This window comes from Strix uralensis, chromosome 3 (genome assembly GCF_047716275.1).
Source record: "Strix uralensis isolate ZFMK-TIS-50842 chromosome 3, bStrUra1, whole genome shotgun sequence".
Classification (NCBI taxonomy): domain Eukaryota; kingdom Metazoa; phylum Chordata; class Aves; order Strigiformes; family Strigidae; genus Strix; species Strix uralensis.
The window spans coordinates 62,248,373-62,269,251 of NC_133974.1; the positions used below are offsets into that span (position 1 = coordinate 62,248,373).

The 20,879-nt window shown below is 39.9% G+C and overlaps 1 protein-coding gene across 1 annotated transcript in view; it reads right to left on the bottom strand.

Annotated features, from left to right (window-relative positions):
* Positions 1-20,879, bottom strand: part of SAMD3 (sterile alpha motif domain containing 3) — a 40,969-nt gene that overhangs the window by 2,449 nt on the left and 17,641 nt on the right. The window contains exons 6-7 of the mRNA XM_074864768.1: positions 14,799-14,966; positions 378-581 (exon numbers count right to left, since the gene is read on the bottom strand). Coding sequence (XP_074720869.1) covers positions 378-581; positions 14,799-14,966 — 372 coding nt within the window. The remainder of the gene's footprint in view (positions 1-377; positions 582-14,798; positions 14,967-20,879) is intronic.

The following is a 20,879-nucleotide window of genomic DNA, read 5'->3' on the forward strand; positions in this document are numbered from 1 at the left end:
TAAAAGAAAAACAAGTATTTGGTATTACTGCAATCCTCAAAAGCAAAACTGAAAACAACATGAGGGGCACACTTTGAAGACAGGATAAAACTAGCTGAGTAAAATAAGATTATAAACTGGAGGGGGTGGTTTCATTTCTTTTCAAAGCAGGGAAGAAATACATCAAGTAACACCAAAATCCTTCAAATAACCCACTGGTGTTGTGCATGGCATGTTTAACACAGGACTGGTGAATCTTTCAAAGTGGGATTAGCAGCAAAAATATGAGTTAGATTAAAGAGAATAATGTTGATGGATACTTCAGTGGAAACATCCAGTAAAATACATGACATCTGTAACACAGAATTCAATGTAATTATTAAAAATAGCTCTGTTACCTGATAAGGGCATCTTAAGAAAGGAAACAGTCTAAGAATGTCTTTTAAAGGTGCCTTATCACTGATCATCTTTCTCCGTATTTCTATTGTCACATTCATTCTGTTATCCACTTCTTTCCAGTTCCTCTGAGTTTTCATATATTCCTGCTTAAGCCACTTAATATGTACATCCATTCCACTGCCTTCAAGATGAACAGGTTCTTCCTATCAAAAAATGAAGCACAGGATTGTAACAAATTGGCTAGCCTTTTTATCTGATGTGGCTTGTGTGATTTGAGTGTAGTCAAAGTGTAGTCAAGCTCAGCAGTAAGTACCCATAGTGTGGTTTCAGTACCAGCTCTGTGAACTCACCCTCATATTCTAATAGTTATATTAAGATCTGTTTTCATATAATACTATAGCTATCAGCCAAGTCTCCCAAGCTCAAATTACATATTTGAGGATATTCATGAAATTTCTGTGCCTGTGTCTAGTTTGCCTAACTGTGGTTTATTGGAAATTAGTAGGCAGTTCTAATGATGACTCAGTGCTTAGCAGTATTAGCTCTGTATTACCAAGAGAAATAGTATTTTCTTCTTACTCATACAGGTCCTAAAAGCGGGACAACTTAACTTTCACATTATGCAACTGAAGTATTTACCCCCAAGGGTCTCCTTCAAACTCTTAATGGAAAGCATTATTTGAACAGTTTGACTGTTAGTGTTTTCAAAAAGTTACTTTGTACTTGAAGATAGTTAATAATCTTCCTCAAAATTACTATTATTGTCCCTGCTGTAATTCCAAACCCAAATACTACGAGGAGGAGTGGCTATCCAAAGGAGTACATCAGTGGCAGTAGCCTGGGGCGGTTTAGTTTCTATCAGAGAATGCAGTGAATTTTCTCATTGAAACAAGCTGAGATGACATACAGATGCACTGTTGGTACAGTTACCTCTCCCAGGCTGCATTTACACAGGCTTTTCCCATGTGTATTGTCACTGATGCAGCTGTTGTCTGTCAGTGATGGCCTATGGGTCAACACCAGAGGGAGTTGAGACACTTCATCCTGTTCCCCAGAACATTTAAGACACAGAGCTGCGAAACAATCCAACATCAAAAATTGCTTCCCAGTGCTCTGTATGTGCAATTAAACTTTCCAGTTTAATTAAAATCCTTTTTAAAATTGTGCACGTGGTATTCCAAGAATGGTTGCACAAGGTACACAATTAAAAAACCATCTCCCTCCTAGTTTATATCCATGGATTTCAATAGCCTTTGGGATCACAGAAGAAAATAAACCCACCATGCAGGACAGATATCTACAATGACCCCTGCAGGTACTCCCCTGGACCTTGCTAGGATGCTGTATTTGCACAGTCTACACTCTTTCTAACGGAGGATTTTAGTCTTAACTGTATTACAACAGTAATGTTTGTTTGTGACCAGCTTGAGTAGGCATGGCTGTCCTCTTCCTTAATGCGCAGGAGCAGAGGTGGTGGGTCAGATGGTTTAGTCCCATATCCTCCTCTACCTGGCTGAGAAGGGTGCTGGGAAAAAGTATAAAGTAAGGATGCATGTACAGTGGTACTTCCCCTCGGTTCTGTCAAGACTCCACTGAACTGGAGTTCATGGACTCCCAAGGCTTATGTATCTGTATTTAATAGCCTTCAGTAGATTTTTTCCTTCCATTATTTCTCCTAGTCACTTTTCCAACTCTCATGAAATCATACCTTCCACAACATCCTGCATTAAATTCACCACTTTAACTATGCAGTGTCAGAAGAAACACATTCTTGTATTTGTTTTCTCCTGCTGCTTCTGCCTTCTAATTATCATACTGGATTCAAAACCTATTCACCATCTTCTTGGCACTGTAGTTTTATAGATATGTCATAATCTGTCCTCAGTCACGTCTTTTCCAGCCAAGACTGTCCTAAGCTATTTAATCATTCCACATATAAAAGCTGGTCCATATTTTCAATTACCCTTGTTATTGTCTTTGCATATTTTCTAATTTCACTACAGCCATTGTGAAATGGGCACAGTAAAACTTAAAATACTAGTTGAGATTCTGGGACACCACAGGTTCATGCAGTGGAATAATATGCTCCCTTTTGTTTCTTTCTTAAATAATTCTGAGCATTCAATATACTATTTTGGATTGCTGCTTAGCATTGTGCCAAATTTTCTTCAGCATAATATAAAAATATCATTTGTAAATGGCACTAATAAGCTCAGAGCCCACCACTGTAAATGTTGTTAGGACTGGGTTTTCTCCTTGTGCCTTACTTTCGTCTATCACTATTGAATTTTATCTGCTGTTTTTTTTCCCTGTCACTCAGTAGTATGGGCTCCTTCTGCAATTCTTCAATCAGTATTTGTCTTTAGTACCCTTAGTAGCATCATCAAATCTGGTCAACCAACTATTCTCCTTTTTCCCCATCATTTAGAAATATACTGAACTGCATAAACTAAGCATTAGTAATATTTTCTGCTGTAAAAACAACTATTTCTGCCTAGCCTTCTTTGTTCTATCTTTTAACTGTTTATCCATGCAAGGACCTTCCTGCTTATCCCCTCAGATTATATCCTCTAAGAGCCTTTGAAAGGCGTGTGCTTAAGTCTCTTCTGAAGTTAAAGCAAACTATATCAGCTGGATATATTCCCTTGTCCTCAGGCTTGTTGAATACTTGAAAGAAGTAATGAATTTATGAAGAATTATTTCTGTTTACAGAAACATCATTGATTCCTTCCCAATGTGTTCGTCTCTTGGGTCTGCATCACAGTTCTTGCCAGTTTGGCCAGTAAAGACAAGAGGTTTCTTGGTCAGTATATTCCCTAGCTGTCTCCTGAAACTCTACAAACTGACCTCAAATTAGCTACCTCCAATTTTTTAGTATCATGTTTCATGAGAAAAATTGCACATCACAATTAGAAAATGACCTATTTTATCCTTTGGCACATCTGAAGATTTTGCACAAATATCATCTGGTCCTGGGAATGTGTTACTGCTCACTTTAGTGTATTACACTGTAACCTCTTTACTGACACAGCAATCTGAGACAGACACCCTGATACTGCCTGTTGAAGAATGGTCCCAGTAACCTGATTGCCTGAACTCCTCATCTGAGAAGCCTTGCAAAGTCTGCCTGGTTTTTCTGGTATGCCTTTATATCCTGCAAACATTCCTGTACCTGGAGAGTGCACCTCGAGCACTCCTGTCCCTTAGCAGCATCAGGCTTCCTGCTTCTTATCTGTTTGAAAAAGCCTTTATAAGGCAGAAAACCACAAAACCAATTCTGTGTAAATATCCAGTGGATCGCTTACAGTCATCACAGTCCTGTTTTGCTGCTAGCACGTCATCTCTGCAAGCTCCCTGCATCAGGGTTTGGTATTTTCTGGTATCAAATTTATATTAGTTACTGACTGTGAATACCATTCTAGTATTCACACATCCCCAGGTGAGCCGTTTAGCCTGTTACTTAACCTGCTAACTTGCACCAAGTTGGACAGACTGTCTCTTGCTTCAGCACGACCACTGCACAAAAGGAGTTGTTGGGCCATTCTTGCCAGCCTCAAGATGCTCATGCACACACACAAATTTGGACTGTTGTTTGGGGTTTTTTCATTACATTTATGTTTTTCACTCTGACAAAGATCTAGTTTTAAGTCTCTGACTCCAAAAAGCTCTGTTACTACTGGCGTCTCCTGTGGGTCTTCTTCCAAGCCTCCTGCCTGTAGAGTGGGAGTTTCTTCTGGCACCTGATGGGGAGCACAGCGGCTCATTTCCAGAGGGGCCATCACCTTCAATGCCTTACTTGCAGAGAAAGTAAAACAAACTCAGCCTAGTGTGCTGTAACCGCAAACTGACTGGGTTGCTTAGAAACAAACACCGAGGAGAACAAGTTGTGACCTTTACTCCAGCTTATCTCCATTCCCCATGTCAAGGCAAACACCGCTCAATTTGATGGACTTTCCATGTACTCAGCTCTGTCTTTGAGAGCTAGTTTAGCTAATGACATTATTAATTAGCTAAATGAGACCATTTGACATTTTTGTAAGCATCAATGGCAAGTTACCAATAGAAATATGGCAGCGGTGTAAGGAAGACTTGCTGTCATGCTCATCTATAAGGAAAAAAAAATGTGATGGAAGGCATTTACACTTCATTGTGTAAATCATCCATTACATACAAGTAACACAAGCAAAAGTCAGTGTTAGAATTGGTTTTCTTGCAGTGTTCAGCCTGCTTGGAGCAATCACTATCTGTGAGTTTTTTGCCTTTTTAAGCTGTACTTCCAGGCTAAAGAAAGGTATCAGTAGTTCTGAACTTTAAGCCCTTTAACATAGCTTGTTTAAACTAGTAGTCTATGTAATGGATATACATACCTGGCCATAAAACACATCTTAATTTCAGTCAAATAAGAGAGCTCCAGAAATGCACCAAGTCTGTGGTATCACCGTTTGGATACCAATTAACAGCAGTTTTCTACTGGCCTTAGAGGCCACTGCTGTTTCAGAGTTTACTTCTCATTTATTAAAGTGCAGTGGAAACCTAAAAAAATAAAGTATCTTGAGGATGGGCAATGGTAAATATGATGTAAAACACATGGGCTGTTGTAAAAATGTGCTGCTTGCAATGCAAGAGCAAGCAAATACTGAGTTCTAGGGTTGGAAGTAGCGACCAAAGTTGCTATAATTTGGGGGCCTCCTTGTCTATGTACAGTGGTTTTAATACAGTGGCAGGTCTGTGTCTTTTATATCTAATCATTTTGTCTCTGGACAGTTTCATTCCCACTAGGGAATACAAACAACATACTATAGTATATAGTGCTATGTAAATATAGATTAGCTGATAATCGGGAGGATAGATTTACTGCATCTTTGTATATTTCTAATTCCAACTGATTTAATGCAAGTGCTGCACATCTATTGGTCAAGAACAGAACAGAGCAATGGGAGCTCACTTGTACATTAAGTCAAATGCCAGTGACTGTCTTTAGCAGAACCAATGTAAAATTAGAGAGCAGTGAATTTAGATGTTTGTGGATGAGTAGCTGGTTTTGGTCAATCTACCTGAAAATCTAAAGGGCAAAAGCATTCTGATTTATGTTGTTCATTATTTCTAAGTGTAGTTACATTGAAATAAAATCTGACGGTTTTTGATGGAGCAGGAAAGTTTGGCATCACTTGCATTTTACACAAATTATTTCTGACCTCAGGATTTATTGGATTCTAACATCAAAAAAGGTTTTACTTTTATTAAAAAATTACAAAATACCATGCTTCCAGCAGAATGTGTTTGGTGTGTAACTTGCTCTATAATTCATTTTCCATTATCTTCAGCCCTTCTTCCTATTTTGCAAATTTGCCTTTTTTTCTAGTAAAGTGCAATGAATGAATATTAAGTCACACCTAAATGCAGGTTTCACTTAAAATGTTTTCATTTTTTCCTTTCAGTTTTTAGTTTGCAACCAAGTTGATTTTTAAGGTAAGTGGAAAGGTAACTGAGAGGTGGCTTGCTTTTGCGGAAAAGAAGTTATCTCAGTGGGACAATATTTTGCAAAGTATTTTAAATTTTATTGGAGAATGATTCCAAGTGTGATTTAAAATCTTTTATAGTTAACTTTAACATTGCTGGTATGAACAGGAAGAATCTGGATTTGGAAAGCTGGTTACTGAACAGGTCTATCAAGCCTATCACATGCTAATTAAGGGAGGACTCTAGATCCTCTCCCTTTCTCCACAAAGCGAGAAAGCTAGTTACAGCACAGCGATAATTCGGTAAAATTTTGACAATAAGGTTAAAGCTCAGTTATTTCAATACTGCGGGAAAGCAATCCTAGCTAGACTGAAGCCAGAATCTCCTTTCTCAATGTCTGAAGAAGCCAAAGCTAACAGTTCAGCATGTATGCAGGACAGAACTAAAAAAATAACCTCATTAAGTAAGGAATCCATCATTCTTGAGGTCACCCAACCTCCTCTGACCAGATTTTCAATGGTGTCACCGGTAACATCCATTTCCCTTGCAGTAATAAGAAGAATGTTAATTGGTGATCTTTAATTATTTTTGTATATAGAATTTTGTCTTATTTACATTATAAACTAAGTACACTGCTAAAGAATTTCCTTTTTAAATAATAAAAGTCTGATTTATTAAAAAAATAATCTTTCTGGAACAAACTAGAATTTACCTCAATGCCTTTAAAAAACAATCTTTCTGTCACAAGATCATAAGAAATACAGCAGAATAGAGAAAAAGGTCAAAAGGACACAGAAAGGAAGTTAATGAGGTAAGCAGAGGATACCCAGTACTTGTATGCCAGTGTAACCTAGACCTTGCGTGAGCGATGGTCCTGCCAAGGCTCTTGGCCCTTCTGTTGGATTCACTTGCAAAGGGTGACAGCAATAGGGAACCCATCCCTGAGTGCCCATGCCCACAACCACCATTAACTTCTTGGTATCTCAGGTATCTGTGACTAAAGCCACTAGATCTAGGAGTCAGACAGGTTGTAGGGCTCTTTGCCCACGCTCCAGATGCCTTTTGGCAGTGACCCGCAGCCAATATTCGCAGTTCTACTTGGAACCATATACAAGTAGATTGTGTTCAGATGCTCACATTAAAGCAAGAAAACATACATAGATAAAACAACCAGACTCCAAATTCCTCATGTCTCCTGTCTCCTGAAGCTAGAGGATAGTTAGTCAATTGGTCAGAGACAGTTTTTTAAATAGAGACCCAACTCCTTAATGTCCTTTTGATGGATCTTGATTTTTCCCAAAATACGAGATTATATCGCCATATTCTTGTAAAAAGCCCCAGTTAGCGGGGCACTTTTATGAGTCAGTGTCACAGCCAAGGAAGTAAGACGGCTACATCTCTCTGTGGGGAGGAGGGAGCAATTTTTATGCATGATTTGTATCTCCAAGGTCTAAACTTTCAGTTACTGTTGAAAGCCAGCATCATAAATCCTAGAAGTCATTAATGTCAACACGAAAGTAACATGACTGCCTAATCACGGAGTGATGAAAGCTCCTCTGGTGAGGACAGCAGGCACCTCTTGCTCTTTACAAGGGTTTACACCAGTTCCTGAATGGTAAATGTAGCCTAGCTGTTGCTAACAACAAAGATCAAAATCTGGTTTTTGAAGAATGCCAACAGGACCTATTGACTCCTCAGTTTGAGGGAGTGAATTCGAATAGGACCAGTAGAGAGTTAAAGGGACATGAGGACACTGCACTGCATACTGTTGGTCTGTTCACTGCCAACCATGGATTCAGGTTCCTCACCTTGGATGCTTTGGGAATATTCCTTTGAGGAAATTCCTTTGGATGGAGGCTAATCTACTTGCTGGAAAGGGTATAACCATGCAATGGTAATGAGAATCATCTCTCTGAACAGCAGTGCCACATAGACAGATCCAGTGATGCCAGCACTGAATGGGAGCTCCTTTTACACCATACTTTGGGACTGGGACTGGATTGCTGGTGAGTAGAAGTGTTGGTACACCTGTTGCATTGCCTTTCGTTATTGCAGCTCTTGTCAGCTCCCAGCAGTAGCTAATAATATTTCCTTTGGAAAAACATTTCAAATTTTCCTTGCTAGATGCCACTGCATACTCCAGGTTATGTTATTGCTTAGAGCATTGATGCTGCTAACACTTCTTGATTGCTGAGTCTACCTGCATCTGAGTTATCGTCAATGCTCAAGGTACTTAGACAAGAAAGCCTAACAGTAGCAGATTCAGTGTCTTCCCTGTGCCTAAACAAATAATATGATGCTTGCATATTCACACTGAGAGTATGGTGAGACCCTTGTTTGGGATAATCTTTTACATTAAATGGGCTTTCTAACTTCTTCAGGATGAGAAACAGATTTCACAGGTATATAATTAAGTGAGTATAATCTGAATCTTGTGTCTTGATTTTTGGATACTGAAAAGTGAGTCTTGCTCTTTTGTGTGGAATACATACAGACACAAGACATCGTAAAAACAGTGTACAGAACAGTTTTTAATAACGCTATTGTAAGGGATGGCCCTTTTTCTGTGGTGACTTTCAGGTTCATCATAATGACATTTAGTATGCTGAACACTGGGAAGAATATCAGGAAGAATGCTCAAACCAGGTTATGACCATTAGAAAGTGAAGATTTGCTTAAAAGAAAACACAGAACACTGCAGACTGATCTGGAACAAGTGTGAATCTGAAGGGCAGGCAGTATACCACTCAGGGCCCATCTTCTTGCCCCAGAGGGTGGGAGAGAACTGAGAAAGCATTGCAACTGTGCCTCCTCTCATGTCCAAAAACTGAACAAAAGGACAGGTGAAACAGCGTGGGCAGACTGTTTTCATGCAAAATGAGCATGTAGCCTACTGCAGGATCCACACTGATGTACTCAAATGAGATGTTTAATTAAAGCAGGCTCTTCTTTAATTACACAAAATTACCCTTTTGAGCCAGGCAGACACTTGCAGAGCTAGGCTTACATGCCAATGCTAACTGCAAACTTTCAAAGATACATAGTCAGTTTATTTCTGACCACAACTGCTTTCTGATTTGTTAGCTGCCAAACACACAGCGTAAGTAAAATGGGTGAAATCTGTTTTCCTCTACCAAGGGACAATCCATATTTCACACTTTATGTTAACTCACATTATGGAGATACCGAATGACATAAATAAGAAGGTGAAGTGTAAGATGTACATCAGGAATTTGTGTTTCAAGCTTTTGCTTTGACTTTGAAAACATTTCAAAATATTAGCTAAGCAACACCACACACTGTATGCACATCAAAGTTTTAGTGGAAAAATCACATTACAACAGTACAGCCATTGAATGATCCTTCATATATGCATGCTCATGTCCTGGCTGTGCAGGTAGTCAAGCACTTGATTTGGAGACACTTAATCTTAGAGGAAAGGGGGCTATCAATCACCCCTGCTTCATCTGTGTACAACATTCACAGTATAGATGCTACCTAATGCTGTACCTGCCAACAGTGCCCCTCAACCACGAGATTGAGCCAAGAGTTTCTGCATCTGATGCACAAGCTATTCATCCTTTGAGAGTTTTACAGAAATTTGATTCATTTGGTTTCCTTTTTCCCTTGCTGGTGCCTTTTTTTCCTCCTCATTGCTCCCTTTTTCTCCAACTATCACCTCATAAATCCTATTCTCTCCTCACTCCTTGAAAACTTGTTTCAAGTTTTTAACTCCTGCAATGGCATAATGTCATTGACAAACATGATGTTAATTATCACGTCAAAGAAAAGCATATCCTCAGGAAATGTCTAATTTGCTTAATTTACCTAATTCAAGGTAAGAGAAACTCCAGCTCACAGGGTAGACATCTCTCAATCCTGATTCCTTCTGTCATCAGAAGAGACAATTTCTTGATCAGGATAAGCATAAAGCCAACAGGGTAAACTTCTGTGAAGTATCCCAAAAGTAGTAACTTTTCCATCATCATTTTTCTCCTCACAATTAGCCCTAAGCCCATGGAAGAAGCTTCAAGCAGAATCCCAGCTTCAGTATCAGTATGACTCTGGCAAAAGGTGGCACAGGCTGAGGAAGGGTAAAGGCATAGGTCATCTGCTTCAGCCCATTAGACAGCTGGCTTCCTTCAACAATCAGCTCCCTTGTGCTGGTTCAGGGACTGTCTTCTACATCTGCCCTGAACCAGGTACTTTGTGCAGGTTAAGTGCTCCAGACTTTGTCATTAAATCTGGCTCTGGGCACCCAAGATGATCTTAATATGGATTTTGGCCAAACTCGGGATGTCCGTCACATAGCTTTTCAACAACCCTCCTCCCATTTAAAGCCAGGAGGCCCATCCATTCTCTCTAAGACAAGCTCTCTCTCTTCAGTCCCATGAGTTAAGGGGAAGCCTCAGCCTCACAACAAGAATGTTCTTACCAGCTTCACTGCTCTTATACTTCATGATACCACCAAAGCAAGCACATATGATGCCCAGCTTCTACCTGGATGCCTCCTCTTGACACAGAGGTCTTCTGTGATGTTCATCTGATCCTCTTTACACAGAGGTCTTCTCTGATTTTTGTCTGGTCCTCTTGGCAGAGGATTTGCACATTCACCACTTTCAACATTCCTACTTATCTTCCCTGTACAGGAATATTATCATCAGATGTCCAACTTCATGAGTTTAAGCTTCTGCAGAATCCTTCTGCTTCTCCCAGTCTAAGTACTCACCAAAATATTTCTTATCTCTATCCCATAGACATGGAAAGGACATGGCCTGTTGGTGCCCCCTTTATAAGTTGTTTTCATTATGTTTTTCCCAGCTCTGCTGGGTGGGGCAAATATGCCCAGTTATCTGCAAACATCTACTACTATCTTAACCGACGTCTTGTCAGAATCTATTTTTTTCTTTTCACACCTAACTCCAAATTTACTTGTGTTACAGCTTCAGAGAAGCCCTGATGACCTCAAAAACAGGCTGTCATAGGATGTAAGAAATTGGAGACATTAAAAGAGGGACTGTACTCTCTCTCCACTTCTGTTTAAGATCATGAACCACTAACAGTCTTCTAGCTTATTATATTCGCTTAAAATTCAGGTAACTTAAGATATCCTTGGATAGTCCCTTTTCTGACAGGTTTTCTCGTACAACGGCTGGGATGAATTGAAGGAGCTTGATTCAGTTGCATAGATAAAGCTATTTAGTGGCATTTGAGATGTCATAAGGGTATCCCAGAAACCTCTGGAAGTAGTGAAATATGACATAGGACCTATGGGAGACCCATGCCTTTCTGGATTGGCAGGTGGAGCCATGAAGGATATCTGTGGGCATTTTTATGTCCATATTCAGCTAATAGAATTGGTTGTGAAGTCACCCTTTCCATGGACAGCATTGTTCAAGACTGATAAGATTTCAAAACTTGAAGTTCTTAGAGGGACCATTTGCTCTTTGGTCACCACCCCTGTGATGACTAAGCTAGTGTTTGAACCACATGCTTTTATCATATAGAAGCCGATCACCAGCTCTAACTGCACTTCCCTCTCCATTACCCTTTGCCTTTTGATAATTCTCTGCCCAAGATGCACATCAGGAGTGTCTTATCTTTCTATTCCTTATGGATCCCCCAAGTCTAGGGTCCCTCCTGTTACAACTGGCAGGAGGTGGTTTCTCTCATAGCCTGAAACCCAGTAATTCCTTAGGGAGAGGAAGGGTTTTATGGTGCCATTTTGATGCTAAAAAAAAGAATGAGGAGATCAGTCAGAACAAGTCACTCTATGGCTGCCTTAGCAGTAATCCCACCCTGGCTGCAGAGGGGAGATTGGCTTGCCTTTCTTATTTATTTTCACTGTGTGATCACCCCTCTCATGAAAAGTACCTTCGATTTGCAGCAGATGAAGGTTAGTGTCATTACCAAGCACTGTCCCTTGAATTACTGCAGCTCCAGGATATTTGCCTGACTGTGGAAAATGACTAAGAATTCTCACTCCATAGCCAGAAAATCTGTTAATTAAGGAGGCTTTCCTGATCAAGTTCTGAATATCCCTCAGACATGGAGGCTCATATTAATATTTATGTCAGGCGCAGTCCAAGTTTCTTTCCAATTGTGGCTCAACCCGATGAATGTTTGTAGGAAGCATCATTCTAAGCAAAACCTCCTTCAGTGACAGACACCTCCAGCAGGGGTTTATGTGCTTACTTACTACTGTCATTTTACAGCCCTGAACACTGCACTTGCTCAAGACCTTTCCTGTGATGCTAGCTACTCTAAAATGAGTATACTCTTCAGTCTTGCTTGGATATAATGCTTTGTAATGAGGAACACATTAGCAGATGTTTTAAAGAAACAGGAAAAGAAAAGCAGATGTTGCATCTGGAAGCAATGCCCTGCATGAGAGGCCAAGTAACACTCACGCTGTGTTTGGAGGAGGAATGTCTGCTGGCAGGTAATGGGGCTTGGACAGACCAAGGGGCAGACATCATCTGTGGCTCTAAGCACATCCCAAAACATCACAGGAAGCTTGTCCTGGCAAGCAACTGTTTTTTCACATATGAAATAGAAAAAGTGGTTACGGATTTTATTAGTACTAATAGCTTTATTACTCTTTTTATGTAAAAACAAATGCCAGGTATACCAGTGAGGCATTTCCTACTAGTAAATAGTCTTTTTTTATCAGTTTCATTCCATTAACAATCCAAGATTATACTGACACAAAGCATATTTGCCATCTTACAACTGTTCAGAAACTAAAGCTCAATATAGAAGTCAGCTGTGTGGCTGGTAAGTAGGTCATCTGGTGGGAACAGATGTGCTCTTTCATCCGCACTGCTTGCCAGTTGTCTTTGACTTATAATGCCCTAAATGTCCTACTCTGCCTATCTAAGGGAGCGTGTGGTGACACAGAGGGGCTATGAATTCTTCACTGACTATTCTTCAAGAGTATCCTTAACCTGGAATTCATTTCCCACCCTTTTACCATAAATAATCTTGATGCACTGGCTGATCTGTTCTTCCAGACTGGGAAAAGGGATGAAGGCAAGGGGATCTGGCTAACAATAATTTGAATATCATTTAGTTTTGCCTGTGGTATTGGCTTCTAGACCAAATATTTATTTTTTAAGGCTAAGACTTTGTTTAGCCATTTAAATTTATCAGAAAGCAGTTAGTGCCAAGGATTGGCAGAAAGGTGCCTTTTTGCATGTTCCTAAATACATAGAATGAAAAACTCCATGCTGCATTTGTTTAAAAGAATATTAAAACAAACATCTCATTCAGCTGTGCACATTTGTAGTGACATAATTTAGGATCTCAGAGCCAGACATACCTGCTTTCAATGCAGAAGCACATTTAAAACTAAGAAAGTTATGATTTCCTCAGTTTTGTGGGACTCATTCTTAAGCCTTAATAGGCTCCACAAGTGTTAATTCTTGCATTTATATTTATATTTTATTTATATACATGTTCAGGATACAGGAAAAATGAGAGAAAGAAAGAAAAAGTTTAGGGACACTCACATCCTCTCACCTCCTTCAAGTTTAACCCATATTTGCTTACAACATTAAGGCTAGCAGAAAATGCCTAGGACTTTAGAAGAGACAGAACATGCTTCCTTCTTCTTTAATTTCTAAAGCAAACAAGGAATGACCAGTGATGGCCTTGGGCAATGCAGTTAAAAAGAGTGGTGATTCCTAATTTACAGACACACAGTGCAGTGCAGTTACACCTTCTCTAAAGAAAAGTGAAGTCGAGCATGCACTCCCAACAGGATCACTGCAAAGCCCTTCTCAACTAGCTGATGTGAGAAAAAAGCCCTACATATCCCCTTTCCAAGCATTACCGGATGAAGGATGGGTAACTCTTAATGCATGCACAAAACCAGGAGCCTGTCATTTCTCCTTAAGTGCATGTAAGGCTGTTTACTGTTTTGCACCCAAATTAAAGGTTTCCTACTTCACACATTCTGCAAACTTTTCAACTAAAGGAGGAAAAAAGAGGAAAGCATTTATTCCTGCATATATTAACCAAAAGGGGAACTGAAGCTTCTTCTTCTTCAAAAAAAACCCAAAAACCCAAACAAAAAAACACAACCCAAAACCAAACCAAAAACTTATATCTGCTTTATGGGTAGAAAACTACAGCTACTTTCAAACACAAGGGTGATTTTTGAAGAAATGCATCCAGTAAGCTGCTTTTGATCCCCTAAAGTCATGTGTCTGGTAAACAGCAGGATGGACATATGCAAGATAAAGTCAAATATCTGCTTACACATCTTCTGTATCACATTCTTATAACTGTTTAAATTTTACCACATTTTAATTGCAGTACTGAAGGAAGTATGAGGAGTGTTGGCAAAGCGTAACTGGAACCTTAATGTATTTATGAAAGTGTATAAATTAATTAGTATGCTTCAAACACTACTGGACAGTGATAGCTCTCTGAATTCTCCAACTAAAGGGAAATACAGCAACTGCATACATACATTCATAAGCATCCCTATATCACACATCAACACAAACAGCTTTTATATAACAAAGTGCAATGTGACAGTAGGATATGGCCATTTGCTACCAACTCAAATATCACTTTGCATTGTTATTTGTACAGAGGTTTCAGCTCTTAGACATAAGCCTCTATTGTTTTGCACTCTAACTGGAGGTACATAAGCTAAAGCAGAAAGGGAACATTGCATTTAAAAAAACAAGACAAAATTTTCTGTCCAGTTGGCAACAACTCTAAATGACAACAAACGTGCAAGGCATCCAGTATTGGGTTTAGCTCCACTGTTGATACTTAGTTCTCCAGACATGGAAAAAAAGTCAAGGGTCTGGCTTTAGGACAAACTCTATACAAAATGAGTTTAAATAGGATGAGATCACTTTGTTCTCCCCTTTACTGGCTGGTGGTGTTACCATCAGCAGAGGAGCTGAAAGGAACAGAACTCAGTTAAGCACCAAAAATCTTACCTCTACCTGCACCTGGATGTCTTCAGGTTTGTCTTCAGCAAAAGAAGATTTCCGGGTCTGTCCTCGCCTGTGGCCAAACTTGCATTTGTTCCTCAGGACTTGCTCATCATCTTCAATGGGTCTCCGCACATATTTGAAACGATCTTTAAGGGCCCGTTTCCATAGCAACTGCGGGGGGGGGGGGGGGGGGGGGGAATCTGTCATTACCAGTATCTCTCAAGAATTTGCCCCATTCCTAAAGCAGGTCACTTTATTTTATCTAACTCTACTTAGACTTGCCTTGCTTGCCACTAAGCAGAAAAAAAGACTCAGAGTGGCATCAGCATAATAGTGACTTCAGGACTGAAGGAAACACAAGCACCTGTGGTATATGACTCTGGCAACTAAACAATGGAGCTACCAGCACCATCATGGTTCATTAAGGATGACAGTAATTAAACCTAAGGGCTAAATTTATCCAATATAACCAGGGCTGTCAGTGAAACCACAGTTTTCTTTCCTTTTCTCAGCTCTTATTTTGGGATGCTCCATTCATGACATCAGGTCATTAAACCACACAGTGAATCAGATCAGCTCACTGATGCCACAGAAAACTAACAGGGTTTTTTTGAGTGCATTATTTTTCTCTTGCCTCTGACAGCATCTGACTGGTTGTGCAGTTGTATGGTTATTATATCTAACACAAGGGAGCAGGAAAGACACAGTGGGATGCTTCCTTTTTCAGGGAGACTACAGTTATTATGCTGGATCAAGTATATTATTAAACTGAACTCAAAATTGCTGAATTAAGAGGATCATTTAAGTAAGTCCTAGTGTTTGTAAGACTCCTCAAGCCATGTAAATTACAACTTAAAGGCAGTTCTGCACTGCAAGAGGATGCAGTCCCTGTTTAATGGAGCCATTCATCACTCCTTGGCAGCCAAAGATGGAGTTTATGTGGTCCCACTGTTTCTATCACATTTGTGTCTTTTTTTACTTGAGTACCGAAAAGTCACTTCTGAAAATTGATGGACAGCAGCTTCCTCATGCATCCTTACAGACAGCTGTTTACCTGAAGTCCCTGGCTGGGTGTCCTGTGGCAGGACCCAGCCATGCTAACTATGACACGCGGGGAAGCAATTACTAGGGCTGTTAAAACACATTTGCAGCCAAAACCTGCAGTTGTGAATATGGAAAATATTTTGTCAAATCGTCAAAAGCAGCTGCTTATTCCAGTTATTGAGGCATTTTCAACGGTCAGAGGGAACAAAAATTAGGCAGAAAAGTGACTGTAAATAACAGAACATGGCAAGAGAGATTCAAATAGCTGTTACTTCATTTTCTAAAATTGTCTCCAGTACTACACTCACTTAATACTAAAGCCTGTATTCACTGACATACTAAAACACAATATAAACAGAAGAATGATTACCCCAAATTTCTTACCAAAATGGTGTCCTTTATTAGTCAAGGTCATATGATTTTAAGGGTTAACTTTGGTGTAAACCAGAATTCAGTAAAAATAGACTAAGTAGTATCTTTATTTGCAGCAAGTCTGACATGCCTTTCTTACCCATGAGATACAGATAGGAGAGTCTCTCAAGAGACAGTGGTGAAGGCAGTGTGACCTTGCCTTTCTCCTGCTGAACATCCTGCTCTCACCTCCCTAGGGTACTAGCTGACTTACAGGCCTTCAGAGTCCTAAAAGTAAGACCTCTATTAATGGTAAAAAATGATAGTGGAAGAGCTATGAGAATACAACCCCTGTGGTGTCTACCTCAGTTCTTCCTGAGCAGACCTGGGCCAACCAGGACAGATGTGCCCTTCCTTGGGGGACACTTGCTGCCACCCACTCACCTATGGATCCTTACAGAAGCAGTCTCTCATGCCAGTCACACTTGAACATCTGAGAACTGGAAAGCAAGCAAATCCTAGTTTCTAGTATGTAAACTTCAGACGTAGGATTGTGCCACAACAGGAGTCATGTCATCACCAACCTAAATGTAACGATTAGGAATAGAGTGCAACTGCTCACCCAGTCTTCTCACAAGACATTTACAACCTCCTTTGAGTATTACACCCCAGTACCATTTTCAGAAGCAGTAAAGTGACTTCATGCCTTGAAAATCCCATTTGCTCTCTGCCTGAACCAGTAAGGTTCCTAAATACATTTACAATTCTGGCCCTATGTATTTACATTTTGATGCAAATACCCCAAAGTTATATGCCTAGCAAAATTTATTTGGAACATTATTATTTTAAGGCTGTTAAGAAAACAAAAACCTTAGCTTAATACTTTTCTGAAGTGTTCAACAGATGTCAAAATATTTTAAAACATGATCATCCCAGAATATATTAGCAGTCAACAATTTAAATATCCCCTTATTTGAGTTTTGTGCAGCTTCTTTCTTTTGAAACCTCTGGCTAGAAGACATTTTTGCTTATTCTTCTACATGAAAGAACGTGCTGACACCTATACAGAGCTTTAAATATCCCCCAAAGTTCAAAACATTCAGCTAAATGTTTTGATAAAACTCAGATAAATTAAGACACTCAGATAAATTAAGAGTTTTAACTAAATCTATTTCTGTAATAGGATTCTCATGAGCTTAGCCAAGTCCCTTCTCACATACCTATTTCATGAATGAGACTGCAAGCACATACATTTATGTGGTTTCTCTAGTGGGTAATGCATCTTCTAAAAAGGATGCTTTCATTACCACTTTTGAGCTGATAACTTTATTTACTATTAATTCCTCCCCTCAAAAAAGCCCAAACCACCCCAGGAAGGTTTACAATGCTTGTAAGGGAGCAGAAGGATTAGTCTGTGTCTATCTGACATAGGAGGGAAAGGATTACACGCAGATTAAAAGCAGTAATTTACTAGCAAATAATCATTTTGTGCACAGCAGTTACATAAAGCAGGCATGTCAGCACTGGGATCCCAGGCTGCACCGGCATCACAGCACTGCTCAGCAGCCCTGAGCTCGGGGGAGCCTCTTACGCAAAGCCCACTGGCAGGCGGTGTGGATGAGAGAGCCCTTTCTTTTGCTTCCTCATGTAAGGTTTTCTTGAAACCCTACAATTTTCAGCATGTTGGCTGTAATGAAATAAAATAAGGGCAGTGACTCTTTCCAAATGGTTGGTTGTAACCCTTGTAAAAGGAATAAATACAAAAAGAATCATATCTTGCAAGCAGAAAGAGTGTCATGCCAACTTTCTTTTGACTGCTTTGTCTATGACCTTAGCTTTTTCTATGTAACCTATTTGTGTGTAACTACTTACATATCTTGAGGAGTCTAATAATCTATTTAATTATTAAATGGAGATTAATTTTTTTTAATGTTATATCTGTTAGTTTAGGATAACATTGTTCTTTAAGTAGAAGGAAATATCATGGGAAAAATTCTTTAGATAATAACTTTAAAGAACTTTTTTCCAAAAGCTAATCTTGGAACAGGGTAGGGAAATTAATTTCATTCCAAGTGCTCCATAGACCTCTTAAATGAGTTTTGCCTTTAGTATAAAATGATTTTTTTTATGATTTAGAATTTCAGAGAATTTTTTCGTAATTCCTTCTTCTAGAGTGACCTAGTAACTAACCATCTTTTTAAATTCATAGTACATAAGTAGCTTATTTGTAATTTTATTTGTAAACTTATTCATTTAGGATCATTATTATCATCTTGAATATATTGCATTGGATATCTCTTGTAAAAGGGCTGATGGCACAGAAGTATATTTTTCCCTACTGCAAAATTAAATGAGAAACCTTTTAACCAAGAAAATAGAATTATGGATCATTTACTAATAAATCTTAAAACACTAAACCTTTAATGACCTCTCATTGCAACAGTATGAGATTGAAACTATTAGAGTAAGTTTCTACATAATGCACACACCACTTGTTTAAAATAGTATGGAGTTGTGAATAAATACATTATTTTGGGAAAGAAGAAAAAAAGAATATTCTAAGTTTTGCAAGTAAATTTTTTCCTGTCATGAAAATAGTGGTGTGAAATTAGGCACTCTTTGGTTTGTTTTTTTGTTGTTGTTCCTCTATGTTTTCCAGCAGATCTTTTCCCTTTCCAATTTTCCAAGCCATTTCATTTTCATGAAAATGTTGCAACAAAAGTGTTGACATTTCTGATTCAAAGCTTCTCCAAGTTTTTCATTACACCAAGTTCTTTATGTTCTGATTTTCTGTTCTTGGTCAGAAGAAAAAGCTAATTCTTGAATGTCAAGATCTCCCATGGGATGAGCTTTCCCTTTTCTCAGCCAGCATGCCCCACGGGCCACCCCTGCCCACCCACGCCACACACAGGGGTGCATACTGGGCACAGAGGAACCCAGAACAGTTTCTACTGCATCCTCCCAGCAGCCAAGACACATCTATTTCTGGTGATGAGCTCCAAACCATAAGACTCACGAGTTAAAAATAAAATCACACCACTGACAGACCTTCTCAGGTCATCTCATTAAGAACTACTACAGCTTCTGCAGACCCCAGCAGACGCTGCTGTGGCTCCTCCTCCACCCCAATGGGTAAACAATTGCTTTCCTTTTAAGCATGAATTTAGAGTTGAACTGAATCTAGGAACTGAGACATAGCACAGGAATAAATTAATATCATTAGCAATACAGTGGGATAGAGAATTTTGTGTGGCAGAAAGGAAAACACTGATGGCAGAAGTGAGTTCCAGCAATCCAGAGACAACTCACAGAATCACAGAATCATCTAGGTTGGAAAAGACCTTGAAGATCATCCAGTCCAACTATTAACCTAACACTGACAGTTCCCAACTAAACCATATCCCTCAGTTCCCAACTACACCATATCCCATCAACCCGACTCTTAAACACCTCCAGGGATGGGGACACCACCACCTCCCTGGGCAACCCATTCCAACACCTAACAACCTGTCCTGTAAAGAAATACTTCCTAATATCTAGTCTAAACCTTCCCTGGCGCAACTTGAGGCCATTCCCTCTTGTCCTGTCGCTTACTATTTGGTCAAAGAGGCTCATCCCCAGCTCTCTGCAACCTCCTTTCAGGGAGTTGTAGAGGGCGATGAGGTCTCCCCTCAGCCTCCTCTTCTCCAGACTAAACAACCCCAGTTCCCTCAGCCGCTCCTCATAAGACCTGTGCTCCAGACCCTTCACCAGCTTCGTTGCCCTTCTCTGGACACGCTCGAGTAATTCAATGTCCTTTTTGTAGTGAGGGGCCCAAAACTGAACACAGTCATCGAGGTGCGGCCTCACCAGTGCCAAGTACAGGGATAAGATCACTTCCCTGTCCCTGCTGGCCACGCTATTTCTGATACAAGCCAGGATACCATTGGTCTTCTTGGCCACCTGGGCACACTGCTGGCTCATGTTCAGGCAGCTGTCAATCAACACCCCCAGGTCCCTCTCTGACTGGCAGCTCTCCAGCCACTCCTCCCCAAGCCTGTAGCGCTGCTGGGGGTTGTTGTGGCCCAAGTGCAGCACCCGGCATTTGGCCTTATTGAAACTCCTACAGTTGGCCTTAGCCCATCGCCCCAGCCTGTCCAGATCTCTCTGCAGAGCCTCCCTATCCTCGAGCAGATCAACACTCCCACCCAACTTGGTGTCATCTGCAAACTTGCTGAGGGTGCATTCGATCCCCTCGTCTAGATCATCAATAAAGATGTTAAACAGGAGTGGCCCCAAAACTGAGCCCTGAGGGATACCACTCATGGCTGGATCAGAGAGAGCAAGCAGCAATTCTTACAGCCCCATGCTAGCCTGAGGCAATTTTAAAAGAGAAGCCTATTAAAACTTTACCTTTTTGAGCTGTTAAAGACACTTTTTCTGAGAAAAGATTAAAAAATGGTAGTTAGCCAATTTTTTGTTGTTGTTCATTTGTTTCTTAAAGGTATATGAATTCAATTTTACTGCAAGCCTCATGCTAAGTAGCTGTGCATATGTTGTAGGGTTTGTTTTAAGCCGTTGCTGTTGTAACACACAACTATCTCAGATCAAGAAAAAAGAAGTATTTATAGCCTTTATAATCATGAAGGAAGAACAGAATGTCTAACAGTAGGGCCAATAAAAATAGGAATTCATTCTCACCCCCTCCTC